General features: G+C 40.7%; 1 protein-coding gene across 1 annotated transcript; it reads right to left on the reverse strand.

Moving 5' to 3' along the window:
• Positions 1–1419: 1419 nt before the first annotated feature.
• Positions 1420–13478, reverse strand: LOC116043067 (somatostatin-like receptor F_48D10.1). The gene is made up of 5 exons (XM_031289577.2): positions 12897–13478; positions 11698–11838; positions 11276–11548; positions 10755–10901; positions 1420–3438 (listed from the first exon to the last, which is right to left on the reverse strand). Exons 1-5 carry the CDS (start codon positions 13476–13478, stop codon positions 3238–3240), a joined length of 1344 nt encoding a protein of 447 aa, XP_031145437.1. The 3' UTR covers positions 1420–3237.
• Between the last annotated feature and the right edge of the window lie 5153 nt (positions 13479–18631).

Here is an 18631-nt window from a genome sequence, read left to right on the forward strand (position 1 = left end):
CCATGGGCATTTATCCTTGGACTATGCAAATAAAAAGAAACACTGTATTGCAGCTGCCTGGAAAAGCACTGAGACACCTAAAGTTGGACCATAGAGTCTTTCAAAGTGTTTAGCAATGGAAGAACTGAGTTATGCCACCAAGGGATATTTTTAAATATGGGGACAATTTCTTAAATATCTTTAAAAAAAATACATACAAAGATGTTTGCTGAGTACTTGAAAAAACAGAATGTTGTATTGTATAAATATAATGTCATAATATTCAGCATAGCTGCAGGTTTTTCTGTCTTTGTGTGTGTGTGTGTGTGTGTGTGTGTGTGTGTGTGTGTGTGTGTGTGTGTGTGTGTGTGTGTGTGTGTGTGTGTGTGTGTAGACCTCTATCTGTATGTGTATCTGTTGAGTTACTTCTGATAACCCCAATATATATAATTTTCCAAAAAAGCAACAAGATGAACACAACAACCCTCTTAGCAGGGCACTGAATAAGATACAATGTTGCACGATATAGGCTGTAAAGGTTTATGAATAAGGATTATTACCTGCTGCTTGCCTTCTTTTCATCTCTTTCTTCTCACAGCTGTGAGTTTGAGATAATGAAGTGTACAAAGATTTAAAAAAATCGATGTTCTGCTCTGAAAGTGTGTATGAATGTGTGTGATGTCAGCCTCAGAGGACTGAATAACATAAATCATTTCATGCAATAATGTTTAATTTTACTACATAATGCCATTAAGACTGTGCACAGTTGCCTGTGTTTCTGTGTGCAGAGGCTACATAAGTAATGAAGGAGAGTCAACCTGACATGCAAGCCTGTGGTCATTACAAAGATTGTCCGTCTTTGTCCGTCTTTACAAATTCAAGCAGTCAGATATATATGAGTTCCGTTTTTTATTGTATCTGCTCTTAATAAAGACATTTCCTGAATGTAGCGGAGTCTGAACACAGTAGACAACAGACAAAAGATAATTCATCAAAAGGTCTGTCACTGCATCGATGCAGAATCGTCTAGGTTCACATTGCAATGCATCGATGCAATGATTAATTTCAACAACCCTAACAATGACACAGTATAAGGATGCAATTTCTGCTATTCCTCTCCTCTTAAGTAAATTATTAGTTCATAAAGTTAGGATGATGGTGTAACAAATACCAATCGACACAGCACTAAAGCTTGAGGATGGAGATTCACTCTTTACCTTGAGAATATATAAATGTGATAAACTATTCTTAACCCCAAGTTGCACCTATGAATTTATCCTGAAGCTTCTGACCATAGATGGTCTTAATCTTTGATATATGGGAATGTATAAATATATGTGGGAATGTACAGACATTTAGTTTAGAAGTTCAGAAATGTGTGGTTTTTATAACACCATTTTATTCCAAAATACCCAACAAACATATAGCACTGAAGCATCTAAACAACTGTATATAATCTGGTAAAATATACAATATGTTATCTGTATTTGCATTTGAAAGCCTTCAGTCTTAACAGCTTTGCTAATATTCTTCTTGCAGGGACAGCTTCCATAAGTTTCTCTCTCATCGCCTCCCGTCCTTACATTCACCTGATGAGCCTCTTTTCACTGTGTGCGACAGATTAATTTTCTTTTTTTCTTTACATAGAAGTAGCTGAAAAAGCATAAACATCGACCATTGAGATTTTCTCACAGCTAAACTCATTCTCACAACTACATGTCCCATAAACTCATTCCATTGATGTGAACATTATTTAATTCTTATCAGCTTTTATTGAATAACACAATAACTGATTTTATAAAGGGATTGGTTGTGTGGTGATATAATACAAAGACCAGAAACGGTTCACTTAAGCGATAATAAAGCAATACTTTAGGTGAGCTAAGTGGCCAAACAGAGAAGCTGTGTTCAAATTGTCACCCGTTTTTTAATAAAAGCTTACAGGCTGACACGTTTGCAATATAAGCATTTCAAAGGCTAATGGAGGGTGTTGTGGCAGAGGTACTGTGCTGCCAGTCTGATCCGAAATAGTCACTGCATATGTTTTCTATTAGACAGTAAACAAGGCGCTGAGCAAAGCATGGTCACACATTAACAGAAGCAACAATATATACTGCTATAAACCCTGGATTTACCAGCACCACATGTTCTGCAGAGAGAAAACATGAATACATATATATGTGCAAAACAGCCACAAATGCACACACATACAACACACGCAAACACACAAAACCACAAATTAATAGGCATATATACAAAGAGGGCTAAGGGTTTTGTGTTCAATGCTGGCTACATGTTTACAGAAAAACACTCAGCAGGGATAGATTCACATTTCCTGTGACTGAGAAGCTGATAAACCGCAAGCAAGCCATTTTCTCGAAAATAAAAACAGTATTCAAAAAGGATTACAGCAGACTTTTCCCACAAAGCTGTACAAATGTCAACTTCATTCATCACAATTTACCCATTTAAATTATGTGAAGAGAACAGAAGTAAGTGGGAGCTTTTAACACATTTTTACTATAATACAGGAAATATTTACCCTAAATTTGTGCATTATGCTGTTTAGCTGTTTACAGTAATTAAAGCAGTAGCAGGCAAGGTTTTTATCTGAAAATACCTTTCATTTTTTCAGCCTAAATCACAACGTGTGGTTGCAAAAGAGAACCCTGTAATGCCCGGTTTACCAAAATAAAGTAGATATACCTGCAGAGAATCTTCTCCACTGTGTCCTCAATGGTATTTTTGGTTCTGATAAGAAAATACATTCTTACATGGTGCGTAACAGAAGAATAGAGAGTGAGAGAAGGAAGGCCTGAACTTTCCTGTGTCTGTTTAGGAGCCGTCATAATTGCTGAGAGCAGCTGAAAAGGCACTTAGGTCAGATGGTTGGATGGAAAGAAAAATGGAGCTTGTTGAACAGCTGGCTGATTCATACATACACATCGAGACATGAAAAATATTCATGAGGTTGTCCCACTGAAATGGATGATAAATGTTGGAATGCATATAGAATGAGTGTTCATGTGTGTGTCAGAAACTAGCCAACTTTTACATTGTAACTGCAGAAAAACATCAGTTTTTTCTATTTCGATCAGCTAATCGAACCCCTCTGCTTCCAATTCTGTAGTCTCATATCATGTTTTTCCTCCTCAGCTTCTCTTTTTACTTCCTAAAACACAGTGATGTTCATCGTTCCTTGGCTCCTGTTCCTGCGGAGCTATGAATGCTGGAGAGGAGGGTGTAGTCAGGGCGTAGTCAGGGCGTAGTCGGGGCACCGACGGAGGGAAGTTCAGCCCTGGTTACCATGCAGGTTACCGTGGAGGCTGCTGTGGAGGTTACCGTGGTAGTGGTGGGTCCGATTCCTGGGCAAGTGGGGGGAGGTTGACATGAAGGGGTGGAGCGGTGCAGGTCTGCTGCTGTGTGAGAGATAGGTGAGCTTGGGGGGTGAGGAGAGATCTTCAGAGAGAGGAAGAAGAGGGCGAGAGTCATGGAATAAAGGAAGACAGCAGCAAAAGCAGTGGGAAGGTAAAACAAATGAGGGGTGGCATGTTAATGAAGGTAAGAGGAGGGAAAAGGTGGAAACAGTAAGAGAAGTTATTTCAACTCTGGGTAACTTTATGATTAAAGCAAAGGTTTCCAAACTCCAGAAAGGAACAATATGGTTCTGCAAAAAAGGTGAATAATAACAAGCCTATTATGAGTTATTTTTTGCAATAATTACCTAAAACTTGCAGCAGTCTTCACTAAATCTTTCCTCATTACTCCCTGTCATTCCCCCAGTATAAATATACAGATTTTAATTCATGTGTGTGTGAGGTGCTGCTGAGAGGTCTATCTGTATTTCTTACTGTAATTAAAAAATAAAAAAGCACAATGACATACAGGGAAAATAAAGATCAAGTTACAATCCTTAATATTTTTGTGAAATAAAACCCCATTAATGATAAAATATATGAGTGCTCATTGTTAGTGGTGGAGTCCATTCCCCCACTGGATTTTTTAAAATTGTCTACACACATGAGGGCTTCACAGGAAAGGATACAGCATGTAATCCATTAAACTGTGCTGTAACCACAGTAACCACATGTTTGACCAAACCATCAGGGCTAAAATCTTATGGATTACAACTTTAACTTTAGGTTTTTGTTTTTCCTTGGAATCCTTCCCCATTCTCTCTTGTGTGTCACTCTCTGGGCCCTATCTTGCACCCAGCGCAATTGACTTTATACACCGACGCATGTATCATTCCTATTTTGCACCCGACACACAGTGGACTTTTCCCTCCACAGACTCACGTCGGTAAATTAGGGAATGAACTTGTGCTCCCGGGGGCGGTTCAGCAAAAAGAGGAGGCGTGTTCCGGTATGCCAGTTTAGCTGGTGATCGTTTTAACTGGTGATATATGCATAAAATCTGTGAATATTCAACAAGACCCTACCCTGCATTCTGCTCTGCCTCCGCCCCTCGGATGCCAGAGCCTCACATTTTCACGAAGTGACAAAAGAGTTGATGAACTAGCTTCTATGTCATCTATACCACTTCACTACACACCACTGAAATGATTTTGTGATTTCTATCTATATATTGGACTTTTAGTCTAAGTTAACACAGGTTAACATATGAGAGAAATATACGCCCATGTTAACTGGTGATATCACAATTTAACATGGGCAAATGCAAGCCTTGAAACAGTAAAGTAGGTTCATCTTTGCCTCACATACCAAAACCTAACTGATGTACAACAAACAGGCATGACCCCACTTAACACTTTATTCCGTTTTGGGGGTAAAAATGAAACACGTCAGTCCAATCCAATCCAATCCACTTTATTTATATAGCACAATTTAAACAAACACAAGGTTTCCAAAGTGCTGCACAAAAAGATAAAACAGAAATAAGTAAAATAAATAAAACACAATATGACAAACACCATACAAATATGCAAGTATACACATAAGATCAACACTCTACCAGGAGTTAAAAGGCCAAAGAAAAGAGGTGAGTTTTAAGTAGATTTTTAAAATTAGACAGAGAGGAGGACTGTCTAATGTGCAGAGGCAGTCCATTCCAAAGTTTTGGAGCTGCAACGGCAAACGCTCGGTCCCCTCTGAGCTTAAGCCGAGCTTTAGGCACCGTCAGGAGCAGCTGGTCAGCTGACCTGAGAGATCGGCTGGGAGTGTAGGGGTGCAGCAGCTCAGAGAGGTAAGGTGGGGCAAGGCCATTCAAAGCTTTAAAAACAAATAAAAGAATTTTAAAATGAATCCTCAAATGGACAGGCAACCAGTGGAGTGAAGCTAAAATAGGCGAAATATGCTCGTACTTGCGTGTGCCAGTTAAAAGACGTGCAGCAGCATTTTGTACCAGTTGCAGCCGAGCAATGGAGGACCCACTAGCCCCTATATAAAGTGCATTACAGTAATCCAGCCGAGTGGTCACAAAGGCGTGGATTACTGTTTCAAAATGCTGTCTCTCAAGGACTGGTTTGATTTTTGCCAGCTGCCTTAGCTGGAAAAAGCTGGACTTCACCACAGCTTTAATCTGGTTGTCAAATTTGAGGTCTGAGTCCACTTTTACCCCCAAATTTGTCACAATAGGCCTTTGATACTGTGCAAGAGAACCCAGATCAACTAGGGGGGTGGTCACAGACGAGCCACCAAAGACCATGACTTCTGTCTTTTCTTCATTAAAATTTAGAAAATTTAAAGACATCCAAGCTTTAATGTCGTGTAAACACTGTAGCAGTTCGTTAACAGAGTAGGAATCAGACTTTTTAAGGGGAAGGTAGATTTGACTGTCGTCCGCATAGCAGTGAAAAGAAATGCCATGTTTCCTGAGAATGGAACCAAGTGGGAGTAAATATAGAGAAAATAAGAGAGGGCCAAGCACCGAGCCCTGTGGGACCCCACATGAGAGAGGAGCAGTGGAGGACACAGAGTCATCAAGGCCGACACAGAAAGTCCGATGTGACAGGTAGGACCTGAACCATTCCAGTGCTGTGCCACCGACGCCCACCCACTGCTCCAAACGAGCAATGAGGATGTCATGGTCCACTGTATCAAATGCTGCAGTCAAATCTAAAAGTACAAGGATAACACAGTGACCAGAGTCAGTAGCTAAAAAGATATCATTAAAAACTCTTAAAAGCGCTGATTCTGTGCTGTGCAAAGCTTTAAAACCAGATTGAAAAATTTCAAGAATGTTTTGTTCATTTAAAAAGTCCATGAGCTGGGAATATACAATCTTCTCTAAGATTTTAGAGAAGAAGGGCAATTTGGAGATAGGCCTAAAATTTGTCAAAATAGTAGGATCCAGCCCGGGTTTTTTTAATAAAGGCAGCACAACAGCATGTTTAAGATTTACCGGGACTACTCCAGAGGAAAGACTGCTATTAATAACTGTGAGACAAGATGGCCCAACAGTGGTAAAAACCTCCTTAAAAAATCGAGGTGGGACAGTATCATCCGGAGAACCAGAGGGCTTCAGATGACCCACAATCTCCTGCACAAAAGACAGGGTCACAGGCTCAAACATGTCAAACACAGCAGGGCAGGGGACAAACACCGAAGGATCAGAAGTAGAAGGTGAAATAAGTGCTCTGGTAGAAGTGACTTTATCAATGAAGTAGTGAAGAAAATCCTCACACACAGCAGGAGAGGCCTCAATTACAGTCTGTGGTGCATTTAGAGCCAAGTTGATAACTTTAAACAACACACGGGGTTTACAACAGTTAAGAAGAACAATATCAGAAAAATATTTTCTTTTAGCCTCTTTCACAGTGGATTGGTAATGACGCCAGCAATCCTTCAATATTTGAAAAGAGACTTGCAATTTGTCCTTTTTCCACTTTCGCTCAGCTCTTCGGCAGTCCTGCCTGGCAGTGCGGGTTGTTTCATTCAGCCAAGGCTCTGATTTGGCTTTCTTCTGCCTGGTCTTTAATGGAGCAGCAATGTCTATAGCAGTTTGACAGGTGTCGAGAAACCATAAGTTAAGAGCCTCTGTATCCTCACACACAGACTCGGGAATAACGCAGATCTGGCTGAAAACTGCAGAGAAGTGAGCAGCAGTGGAGGGGTTAAAAACTCGACATCTGCGAGCAGCAGCGCGAGGTTTAACTCAGTCATGCACAAACGTGATCTTTTATCATTGTTATTGTGGGCCATCTCATACGAAGAATGTGATGGCCTATCTCAGCACAGTCTCTTTCAACCTGTGCCACAAGTCAACTGATTATAGTTGTGTTTAATTTCATTAGACCCATAGTATGTCTATGTCGACCCAGAATTGTCTTATGGTAGCCATAGATACACTATTGTTATGACCATATGGCCATTGAATGTTTTTCAGCAAGGTGCTGATCCACGTTTTCTCTCGGGCGACTTAGTGTTATCTTATTCTTGGTTAAGTTATGAAGTGAGTTGCAGCAAAAGTCTAGTGATTTGAAGTGAAGAACATATGAAGCATATTTTCTCCGAGTTTGACTTTTATTTATTTATTATTATGGTATATGATTACAAAACTTTGATGTACTGAGAGAGTTTGATAACATTCAGATATGTTGCTGTTTCAAATTCCTAATATGGGTCTAATGAAATTAAACACAACTATAATCAGTTGACTTGTGGCACAGGTTGAAAGAGACTGTTTGTGCTGAGATAGACCTACACATTCTTCGTATGAGATGGCCCACAATAACAATGATAAAAGATCATGTTTGCGCATGACTGACGTGTTTCATTTTTACCCCCAAAACGGAATAAAGTGTTAAGTGGGGTCATGCCTGTTTGTTGTACATCAGTTAGATTTTGGTATGTGAGGCAAAGATGAATCTACTTTACTGTTTCAAGGCTTGCATTTGCCCATGTTAAATTGTGATATCACCAGTTAACATGGGCGTATATTTCTCTCATATGTTAACCTGTGTTAACTTAGACTACAAGTCCAATATATAGATAGAAATCACAAAGTCATTTCAGTGGTGGGTAGTGTAGTAGTATAGATGACAGAAACAAGTCTGTCAATTTTTTGTCCATGACATCCAAGGTTCGAATCCCAGCTAGATGTCTAGCGCGTTGTTTCGTTTTATTTTTTTCCGTTCATACAGTATGTGTCGTATTTGTGTAGATAAAGCTTAAACGGACATGTATTACACATAAACTGGTGATGTTTTTAGCGATATCCATTATTTTGTCTCACTTGCAAACACTTCGTGAAAATGTGAGCCTCTGGCACTCGGCGGAGGCAGAGCAGAACGCTGGGCAGGGCCTTGTTGAATATTCACTGATTTCATGCAAATATCACCAGTTAACATGATCACCAGCTAAACTGGCACACCGGCGAAAATGTTCCCTAGTGCTATTTTGCAGTTTCAGAAAACAATTCCGCCACAGACCAGAAAAAACCTAGTCTAAAGTCAGTGGCGCGTTATTCAGATGCTATTTTAAGGACGCATGCTTGGCCATAAAGTAGAGTGTGCACACCGCGCATACACTTTGCTTCTCTCATCTCACGGACCCAGCAGTTCCCATTTTGCAAACCATACATAAATACAAGGAAAAATATGACCTTGTTTTACACAACATTTCCATGAATCATGGATGTGTTGATGACATAAATGAGGAAATATTAGAGGACTTAAGGAGATGTGATGTTGAACTGCATGTGCTGACGCCACTTAACCCAAATGCCCCATCAACAGCACGGGAGAGGAAGACAGAAGAGCTGCATCGTCTATAGTGAGGTAATCTCGGTCTAATGTTAGACTACATTGCAAAAATATCACCATGCATTCATAACCTCGTGATTCAGTGAGAGTGAGCCCAAAACATCGGAAAGTATGTTTTTGTGACATTTCTTTATTTACATTTTGTCAAAAAGAAAAATCAATAGCAAACGTTGGTCTCCTTGGCTGTGAACCGCTCCTGGCGTGTGCCCATGGATGTATTACCCGCAATTTCCACCAACTGCGGAACGGCTGTGGTTCGGCTCCACTGCGTGTCGGCTCCGTGCTCCGCCATCCTTAAATACCCGCCAGGTCCGTATTTGTTGCGGAATGGCTGCGGCCATGACTGACAGCTGAAGTCACGAGGACCCACGAGATCTCGCGAATTCACGCATGATCGCGCGATATAACAGGATGTAGTTTCTATAAACAGAACCACAAAACCAACAACAGTTTGTTTCAGGCCTGTCTCTGCCCATTATGACGTTTTCAAGGTGTAGTGCAGGGAAATATGATCTGCTGTGAGCACGGTGTATTTTATTTTGAAAATTAACCGGATGTTTTATTTTGTTTCTGTGCTCGACTTCTTGTCCCGCACAATCTGCCCTGTGCGGAATTGCTGCGGAGCTCTCCGGCATCCGTCAAAAATAGAAGCTCTGCGTATCTGCTCTGGAGGGCTGCGGATCGCCGGAGCTGGGACGCAGTCGGAACGCAGCCGTTCCGCAGTCAGTGGAAATACACACATTGACTTTAATGGAAACCTATTGACTCCACCGCTGTTCTGGAGCGGATCCGCAGCTGTTCCGCAGTTGGTGGAAATTGGGGGTTAAGAGCGTGCGCCTAGCAAATCCGCCAATATAATAGCAATCTGCCATGGAACAAGCGCTACTGCTTTTAAAGGGAATGTGAGATAACGCTCTGATTGGTTTATTGCCCTTTACGCCCAAACCACACCTATGAGTAATGTAGCTACTTCAGACCAACCCATTTTAGATTTTCGTCGGGCGCAAGAGTCATTTATCCCGCCGGTATAATAGCAACAGCGCCAGAGATCCGCCTACAAAGCTACTTGCATTTGGCGTTTGATACTTGCGTTTCAGATTGTTAAAATAGGGCCCTCTGTCTTGTTTCAAGAAATATTTGTTGGTTAAGAAGATTAACAGAGAGAGATACGCTGAAACAAAACATACATGATTTGTGACCAGGAACATGAACCAGCCAATCCTTTGGGGGTTGGTCGGTGTGTGTGCATGTGTGTGTGTGTGTGTGTGTGTGTGTGTGTGTTAGTATTAATTTGTTTTTCATTGTATTTCTGGTCCCATGAAGACTTTGAGAATAACCAGAGATCCGTACATCAATAATTGAGCACTTGGACTCACTAACATATACTCTGTATGTACTCTGTGACTTTTGGAGGAAGTTGTAGTTTTGATCACCGTGAACCAGTTGAAAGAGCTTTGGGAGAGTCTCATCAGAGCCACTCTGACAGTCTAATGCACCTCACAGCTTCTGTACAAGTCATCTAATTGGTCTTTTCTAGACCGCCCTCCTCTTTCTGACACACACTCCCACCTTCAGAATTTTCCTCCAAAGCAGCGTTCATTTACCATCCTTCTTCAATTAGCTGCTCAAACCTGCCTGTTGATTAAAACTTTAGTGGGTAACTTTTTTATATTAATGAACGTCTGTTACATTCAAGCCAAACAAACATATAGCACTAAAGCATCTAAACAACTATATAATCTGGTAAAATATACAATATGTTATCTGTATTTGCATTTGAAAGCCTTCAGTCTTAACAGCTTTGTTAATATTCTTTTTGCAGGGACAGCATCAACTCGAGTGAAGATACTGTAATTACCTCTTCTGAAGAGTCCATCATGTTTTTTAATCCTCCATGTCTTCCTTGGCTACTAGCAGCTGCGTGGAGGAGGGGTGGGGGCGCATACGTGATCACGGAAGGCTTGTGTCATGTGGATGCAACAACAGTGGTGTTGTCAGACAGAAACTATGCACTATAGCTTTAATTTAGACACACAGACACACACACTACCTGGCTGCTCTGGGGATCGTGGTAAGCCTGGTTACGAGTGGAGAGACGGATGCAGTCGTGTGCTGTTGTTTTCTCAGTGCGTGGAGCACTGGGGTCGCCATCATCCACACCATTGGCCTTGCACCTCACACTCCTTACACACAGCACCTGCAGGGCCACAACAGCAATTACCTGTAGAGACTACATCTTAAATCTCCAGGAACGACAACAGCTATTGTGTTAAAGGTCCATTGACCATACATATATAATAAGATAAGGCGACAGCATTTGACAACCAGGCTAGAAACAGATCAGGTCAGAATGTACACAGTCATTTTGGACACCCTGTTACACAGTAAAGTATACTCAATTTACAAGTTGTAGTCTCATTTAAAGATAGTTACATGTTACATGTTGACAGTGGTATCAAACGTCTCATCTAACTCTTGGCAAGAAAGCAAATAAGTGTATTTCCCCAAATGTTGAACTACTTCTAATTTCGCCTTTACACAGTTTTTATACCCAGAGGACATTCAACCTACTTTTCTAAAGCTCTGTCTGAAGTTGTCCGACAAGAAACCGTACAGCACCGGGTTGGCACAGGAGTTGGCGTAGGATAGAATGACAGCAAAGAAGTAGATGCCAGCAGTGGCGCTGGACTCTGGTATAATGACCACCAGATTGACAATGTTGATGATGAAGAACGGCAGCCAGCAGAGCACAAACACCACCACGATCACCACCACCATCCGTGTCACCTTGCGCTCTGAACGCCGACGCTTGGTGAAGCCCGCCCGCGCCCCTGATGACTTCATCTGCACCATTATGATGATGGTAAAGAGGATAAATATGAGAGTGATAATGATCAAAATGAAGGGGGGAGAAGGGTGTTGAGGATTACGGAAATGATCATTATGTCGGTGCAGATTACAGTATGAATTTATACGCCCACACATATACCGACCTTGATAACGATAAGTAGGTAGCAGAGGCAAATGATGAGCAGCGGTCCAAAGAAGCCCACTGTGGCAGTGTAGAGAATGAAGGCTGTTGACCACACGTTCTTTGGCTCTGGCCAGTTCATGTTGCAGGAGTTAAATGTGTCCTAAAAGGAAATTAAACCACCTGAGTAAAATAAATTAAAAATTCAGCCATTATATCTGCTCAGACAAGGGGGGAGGTAAACATTGGACTTTGAGGCCCACAGGTTTTATAAGTACAAAGCTATGTTATGCAGAAATGGGATGTTTGGAGAAATGCAAAATACATTATCTGCTTTCATGGGCTTTAAAGAAGCACATGTTGCATTGTGGAAGACGTGTGCCAACAACAAACAACCAGCAAGTAAGTCCTGTTTTTATTAAATCAATGGTCTTTAGCAGTAGAGCACGGTATGTTCAGTAACAAAGCAACTTTGTCAGAAGTGACGTTCTCCACCTACTTCTGCTTTACACTGTAACAGTTTGTAGAGAGCAGCGAGAGTCAAAAACAGCAATGTTCTGAGCTTTAAAACAAAACAATGAGCTTTAAGATGCTATAACGATCCATACAGCTGGGGAGAACTACGGTGTGTGATAATATGTTAAAGATTGTTTAGAGCAGTTTTGAATAACAATTTTAACCGCTAAAAACTGTTCGTGTTTTGTCAACATGACATGTTTTGACGATATGCCTTCATCATTACTTTGCTATTTGGCAGGTTTCTATAGATCACAAACATCAGTTTCTTTGACTGTACTAAAATTAAAAACAGTTTTATTTTGCAACCACAAACACAACTTTGACAAAACACGAATAAATATAAACACGTTTGGAATCACCTCCAGCAAATAAAAAATTAACATATTTACTTTAATTACATCAACGGAACAATTTCCAGTTTTATGCTAAGCTAAGCTAGCTCCCATCTAAATCTCTGCAAGAAAGTGAATTCAGTGTTTTTTTGCAAAATGTCAAACTATTCCTTTAATTCGGATCTTGTGACATGTATTGTATGTTATCATTATTGTTGTTAGTTCTTTAAAGAAATATGTTTGGTGATCCTATATGAGTTTTTGACTGGACTGAGTAGAAAATTATTAATTTTTTTATCAGAGGCAGCTATTAATTAAAGCTAATTTGTACTTAAATAGAAATGGTGGTGACCAGGACTGCAGTTTATACCTGAACATCAGAGAAGATGACCACAGGCAGGACCACCACAAAGGACACGGCCCACACGGCTGTGCTCACCACCTTGGCCACGCGGGGGTGTCTCCACTTGGTGCTGCGGATTGGATGAACCACAGCCAGGTAACGATCGATGGACATGACCGTCAGGCAGAAAATAGATGTGAACTGGTTCATAGAGTCTGCCGTCATGACCACACGGCACAGGAAGGAGCCAAACGGCCAATAGGAGAGCACGTTTTGTGTGGTGAGGAAGGGGAGCCCGATGATGTAGAGCTCATCAGCCACAGCCAGGTTCAGGATGTAGATATTGGTGACTGTCTTCATTTTGGCATAACGCAGCACCACATAGATGGCCAGAGTGTTACCGGTCAGACCCACCATGAAGACTGTGAGGGAGATGACTGCTGTCATCAGAGTGCTGCTGCCCTGAAAGGGGACACTTTGAGTGGACAGGTTGGAGGAGATGTTGAAGAGGTGGAGGTAGGAATGGAGGAAGAGTGAGGGAGTGGCTGCAGAGGATGAGTTGAAGTCTGATGCAAGGTGAAACCAGTCGGGCTGGTCTAGGGGCTCCATTGTGGGTTTCAGATAAGAAGATGGTGCCACAGAGTCCAGCTGTAGATTTGCTTCCTCCAGTTTTCACTGATTTAGGAGAAAGCCTTTACCAAAGCCTTTTGCCATGCTTACTTTGGAACAGAAACATGAGAAGAATCAGCAACCACCACACTTCAAGATATCAGATGAAAAGACAGAAAAAGTGATTTGACCTATCTGATCTATATCTAATCTAGTGTGTCTCAAATTGAAGTGTGTGTTTGTGCGCCCAAGAAATAGAGGGTGATTCATAGCATGTAGGTGGGTCCTCTGACCACAGCTGAGAGCCGGTACTCTTTCATTGGAAATACCTTGTCTGTGTTTTCTTCTTGCGTCATGAGGAACTCCAAAGATAAAGATGTGTTGCCATGTATGCTACATTCTAACAAGTTTTTGATAAGGATTCGTATCCGTAATTACGCACCGGAAAGTCTCATCCTACATGACACTGCAAACACATAATTCATCTGCTGTGTCGCGCGTCAAGAGGGAGTATCGCTGGGAACAGTGCCACGGCTTTTGCGCACGACTTGACTAAAAGCTCTTAATAATGCCTGCGTTATGAATACAGGCAATGCTGTATATGTATGTTATGTCTGCACTGATTGTATATCAACTCTTTGCTTAATGACTTGTTGTAGCCTACTACCAATGCAAAGTTGTCTTTTTAAATCACGCATACACTGTTGATTTATTCAGAGAGCAAGAGGAGAGCATGCTTACTTTGGCGAGCAACGGGGAAAGTCCAAGTCTTTCTGTGATCAAATTAAAAGGAGTAGATCCCCTAAACCAAACTCCTCATTGTCAGTTCAGTCTTCTGATTCTCCAAAAAATCTCCAATATCGATGGATAGCTTGTGTCCGAATTCCCAATCGTGCGCTGTCCGCGGTGCTGAGCAGAATGTGTCAGCAGCAGCAGCTCTCACCAGCTTCTCCTTCGCCCTTTAACTTTCTGCCCACAAAGCTCTGCTGCTTCTCTGATACAATGTGTTGAGAGAGTGTGAGAGAGAGAGAGAGATGATTATACTGCTTCAGTGGAGTGGGGCTCTTCAGTTTGATTATGACATGGGAAGAACTAATCAAGGCAACATTTACGCAACTAATGTACTACCTATTAGATAACCTCCTTGTACTAGATTTGAACCCTTTAATGTTCACTCCAAGAAAAAAAATTATGTAAACATAATGTGTTTGTATTTTTATGTTATTGGGGCACTATTAACATAAAACTAACTAATAAAAATGTTTTACAGACCCCACAGTTTTTTTAAATATAGGCCTGTACCAAATGGTTGAGATGCCGCTTGATGGTAAAAGTACCCAACACATAATAATAAATGTATAGTAACAATTATATAATAATTTAATACCTACAAATACAAAAAAGAAAGTACAAAAAGTAAAATTACCAGAAAACAAGTCACGTCAAGTTCATTTTATTTCATCAAAAGAACTTCACTCCCATTTTTTACATAAAATTCCAACACTTTAAATGACACAATTGTATTGTCAAAAACATACAGGGCCTTTATGTATTTCCCCCTCTCAAAATCACAAAAAACTACCCATGGCGACATGTCCAACTTCTCAACTGTGCTGTGTAAAAAAAAAAAAGGATTCCCACAACTCACCACACCAGCAGGAGGATGACAGGGTGAGAATAGCAGTGAGAGGAACAAACTGATGTGTAGGAAGGAAACAGAGAAATCAGATTTCACACAGACAAAACTGTGTCACTGTGATTTTCATCCTCCATTCAGTGTCAGGGCTGAGTGTGGATCTGTAACAATTTCCAGATTTGTTTTTTGGCTCTGACTCTTTTACCCAAAGCCAAAGATCCCACTTCCCTTTTTACATTCAGCAGGTTGTCAAAGGACAAGCATGTATCTGTGCTGAGCGGCAGGAGAAGGTGAACCAGCCTCAGATTAAACCTCGGAATAGCAGCTCAGTGCTCCTGTAATAGTGCTCATCGATCTTCCTCTGAGAGTAACAGCTCATTACCGCAGGACTTCCACCAGGGACCCCCCCCCCCCATCACCAGCACCTGTGCGTGTTATCTGTATGCATTTTGAGCGCCATATACAGCGGATGGGTTGGGTTTAGGAAAAGAAGAACCGGTTGGGTTTAGTAAAAGAACAAAGGGACGGTTGAGTTTAGGAAACGTGACACGCGGGACACAATCCCCGGTCTCCTGGGTGACACTCCTGTGTTTGACCCATCCACCACCCCGACCAATCTCCCTACGCAGATTTTCGCCCTTTCATACTACTCGCTACGGCGTAAATTCACATGCAATCGCAAGGTAATGTAAGTCAATGGAGGCCAAACGACGTTGATAAACACGCTGAAAAGCGATTATGCGTCTCGATAACACGCCAAAATGGCATACAAATTGGCGTGTCATACATACGCCACTTCATGAGATCAGTCTGATATCTACATGCTTCCAGATTGTCTTGGCCTCTTTTTCTTTCTTTTCGGTCATTTTCTTCTTCTTTGAGCCGGGTGGTGACCTTGGGTTAGGGGTGTCATCCGGCTCTTCCATGTTCCAGGGTGTTTTTTTCCTTTTTTCTTCGTCTTAGCATATTTGCTTGTTGAGGGCATCTCCTCCTCATCCAAAGATTCAAAGGAAAGATCCCCAATCACCTTTGCTTGTTTGCGCAATCATGACCCCCTATTATGTCGTCGTCATCATCATCACTCAGATCAGCCTCAGAGTCTTGAGGATCTTCTGGTACAAGGGCCAGACCTGAACACATGGCCTTGAACCATAAAACGATTTAACATCCATCTATCATTTGTAAAAAAAACAGAAACAGATGGAAAAAAGAAATTATGCACCAATATATATAGGTGAGCATCAATACACAATTCAATCCATTCATTTCTAGTTTGCTGGTCATACTGACTGTTTACCTGCATGTCTACATGTACATTGTAAGTTTCACCGCTACTCGACTGTGATTGGTCAGGGCCATTTGCCAAAGCAAGATGGATGCAGTATATACAGAGATAACATATACCTATGGTTAACTATGGTTGTTTTTTGTTGTGTTTGTTTTGTTTGTTTTTTATTATTTGAAGTTATTTTGTTTTTCTTTGTGCTTGTATGTTTGTCAAATGTTCTATTTTTGTATATTCGCTCAAGCTTTTTGTACCACAGATGGGTGAAAAGACTGTATAAACCTATTTTGGTTGGTACACAATAAAGTTATGAAAAAAACTATGGTTATCAAAATGTATGTAGTAGGAATTCTTGAAATTATTTTGGGTTTAAGGGTTTAACTGTTGTTATATTAAAATAGGTTATCAGTAAAACCAGGGATATTGCAGTTGCTTGATATGCGTTTAAGTGTTCTGACCCTTTAATCACACTACATCCCAGAGAGACAAGGGTTACTAGTTGAGGGTAAAATAAGCAGTCCTTGGTGTGTTTTCATATATTGAGGGACTGGCCATCTGAAAATTGGTCAAATACCTGCAGGGCTGGGCAACAAAGGGCTTCTAGGACCTCTGAGAATAGACCATTACATTGATTTAAAATATAAAAGGAAGAAAACAATTAATAAAGAGTGAGAGCTGCCAATGTTGCTAATTCCGAGGTCATTTACAGAAAAATATGGTTAAGGACTGCAGATTATATCGAGGGTTGGGTCTATTACATCTAGTTGCAAGGTCAATGGACATGATGACATTCTGACTTCCCACTTCAATTGAGAGAAAAGGCAATTTAGCAGAAAGTACTTTAACCTGCCATCGAGCATGCTGTCTTTCCTTGACATAACTATTGTGGTGTGTTGAAACTGAGGTCAAATGGAAATCTGTTCTGCCACACCAGACTCCCGCTCAAACCATAAGCCTGCCCAGTAGAATAGAGAAGAGCACAGGTAACAGGTAAAGAACTCAAACTTGCAGGTCATAAAGAGATGAAAATAGTACATTATGTTGAGTTTGTGATATTGTTGCATAATCCAATTTATGTGGGACGCTTACATAACTCTTTCCACAGCATCGAAGATAATGTAATGAATGTTAATTAAATCATATCACAAAAGGGGTGAGACATTGCATTCTATAAATGCTTCTTAAAAGGTTTTCTTCCTGTCACACACACACACACACACAGTCTTTAGTTAATATGTGAGTGTCAGGTGGGTATGGGGGTTATGCCCATCTTCACAACAATCCCCTGGAGTGAAGCTATCACACAGCCCGAGGGTTGACCTTACCAGCCTGTCAAACGATATTATTGTCCTGTGGGCAGATAAAAGGAAAAACCGGAAAACATGGCTGCCCAGAAAGAAAAGAAAGAAAATATTATCAGTCAGAACACAGCTTTACATTTTCCTTCTCCGAATATAAATGAAAATGTAAATTAAATATTCAGCGTTGTTTTGATGAGAGCCTATGGCTTGGTTAAGGGCTAAATATTACTGCTTATTTACAAAACACAGGTGGCAAACTGTTGATGCAGAAATCCTTGACAGAACAAATGTGTGTCCTTATAAAACACACCAAAATGTGAAGAGTAGTACTGTACTGTACAGAGAGTTATTCACTGTGTCATTCTTAAACAAATGTACTCTGTTTCTCTTACTTGTTCTCTCATTTATAAAAACCAAAACCAAGAAAAAACTGGTGATATAATTGACCTCACCAAATCCAGATTTGATCACATTTAAACAAGTCGATTAAAGCTTTTTTGTTAGTTCAACTTTCAAAAAAACATTTTTCTCAGTCTCTGTTGAGAAATGTTGACTAGATGTTGCAGCTTTCACATGGTGTAATGTCTTATCATTGTGATGGTTTGCACGAGTAGAAGGCTGTGTACTAAAAATATAGAGTTCTCTGACTTACATGGAGTGTTAAATACAATACAAGTAATGAAACTGCAAATCACGTTTATGGTAGCCTAAAATTACATAAATTATCCAGAAAATGGAGACAAAAATTCCTGTTGAAAATTATGTTTTACTATATGATTTTTAATTGTTGGCTATTTGTAATTTCAAGATTACCAAGACCAGAATCCCCAAAATAACTGAAAGATATAAAGGATGTGAGCCCATTTCACAAAAGCGATTTGTGAGCACTGCTTACACACAAATCGCAAATGGTGGCAGCATCACTACTACT

This window comes from Sander lucioperca, chromosome 4, assembly GCF_008315115.2.
Source record: "Sander lucioperca isolate FBNREF2018 chromosome 4, SLUC_FBN_1.2, whole genome shotgun sequence".
In the NCBI taxonomy this organism is placed as follows: Eukaryota; Metazoa; Chordata; class Actinopteri; order Perciformes; family Percidae; genus Sander; species Sander lucioperca.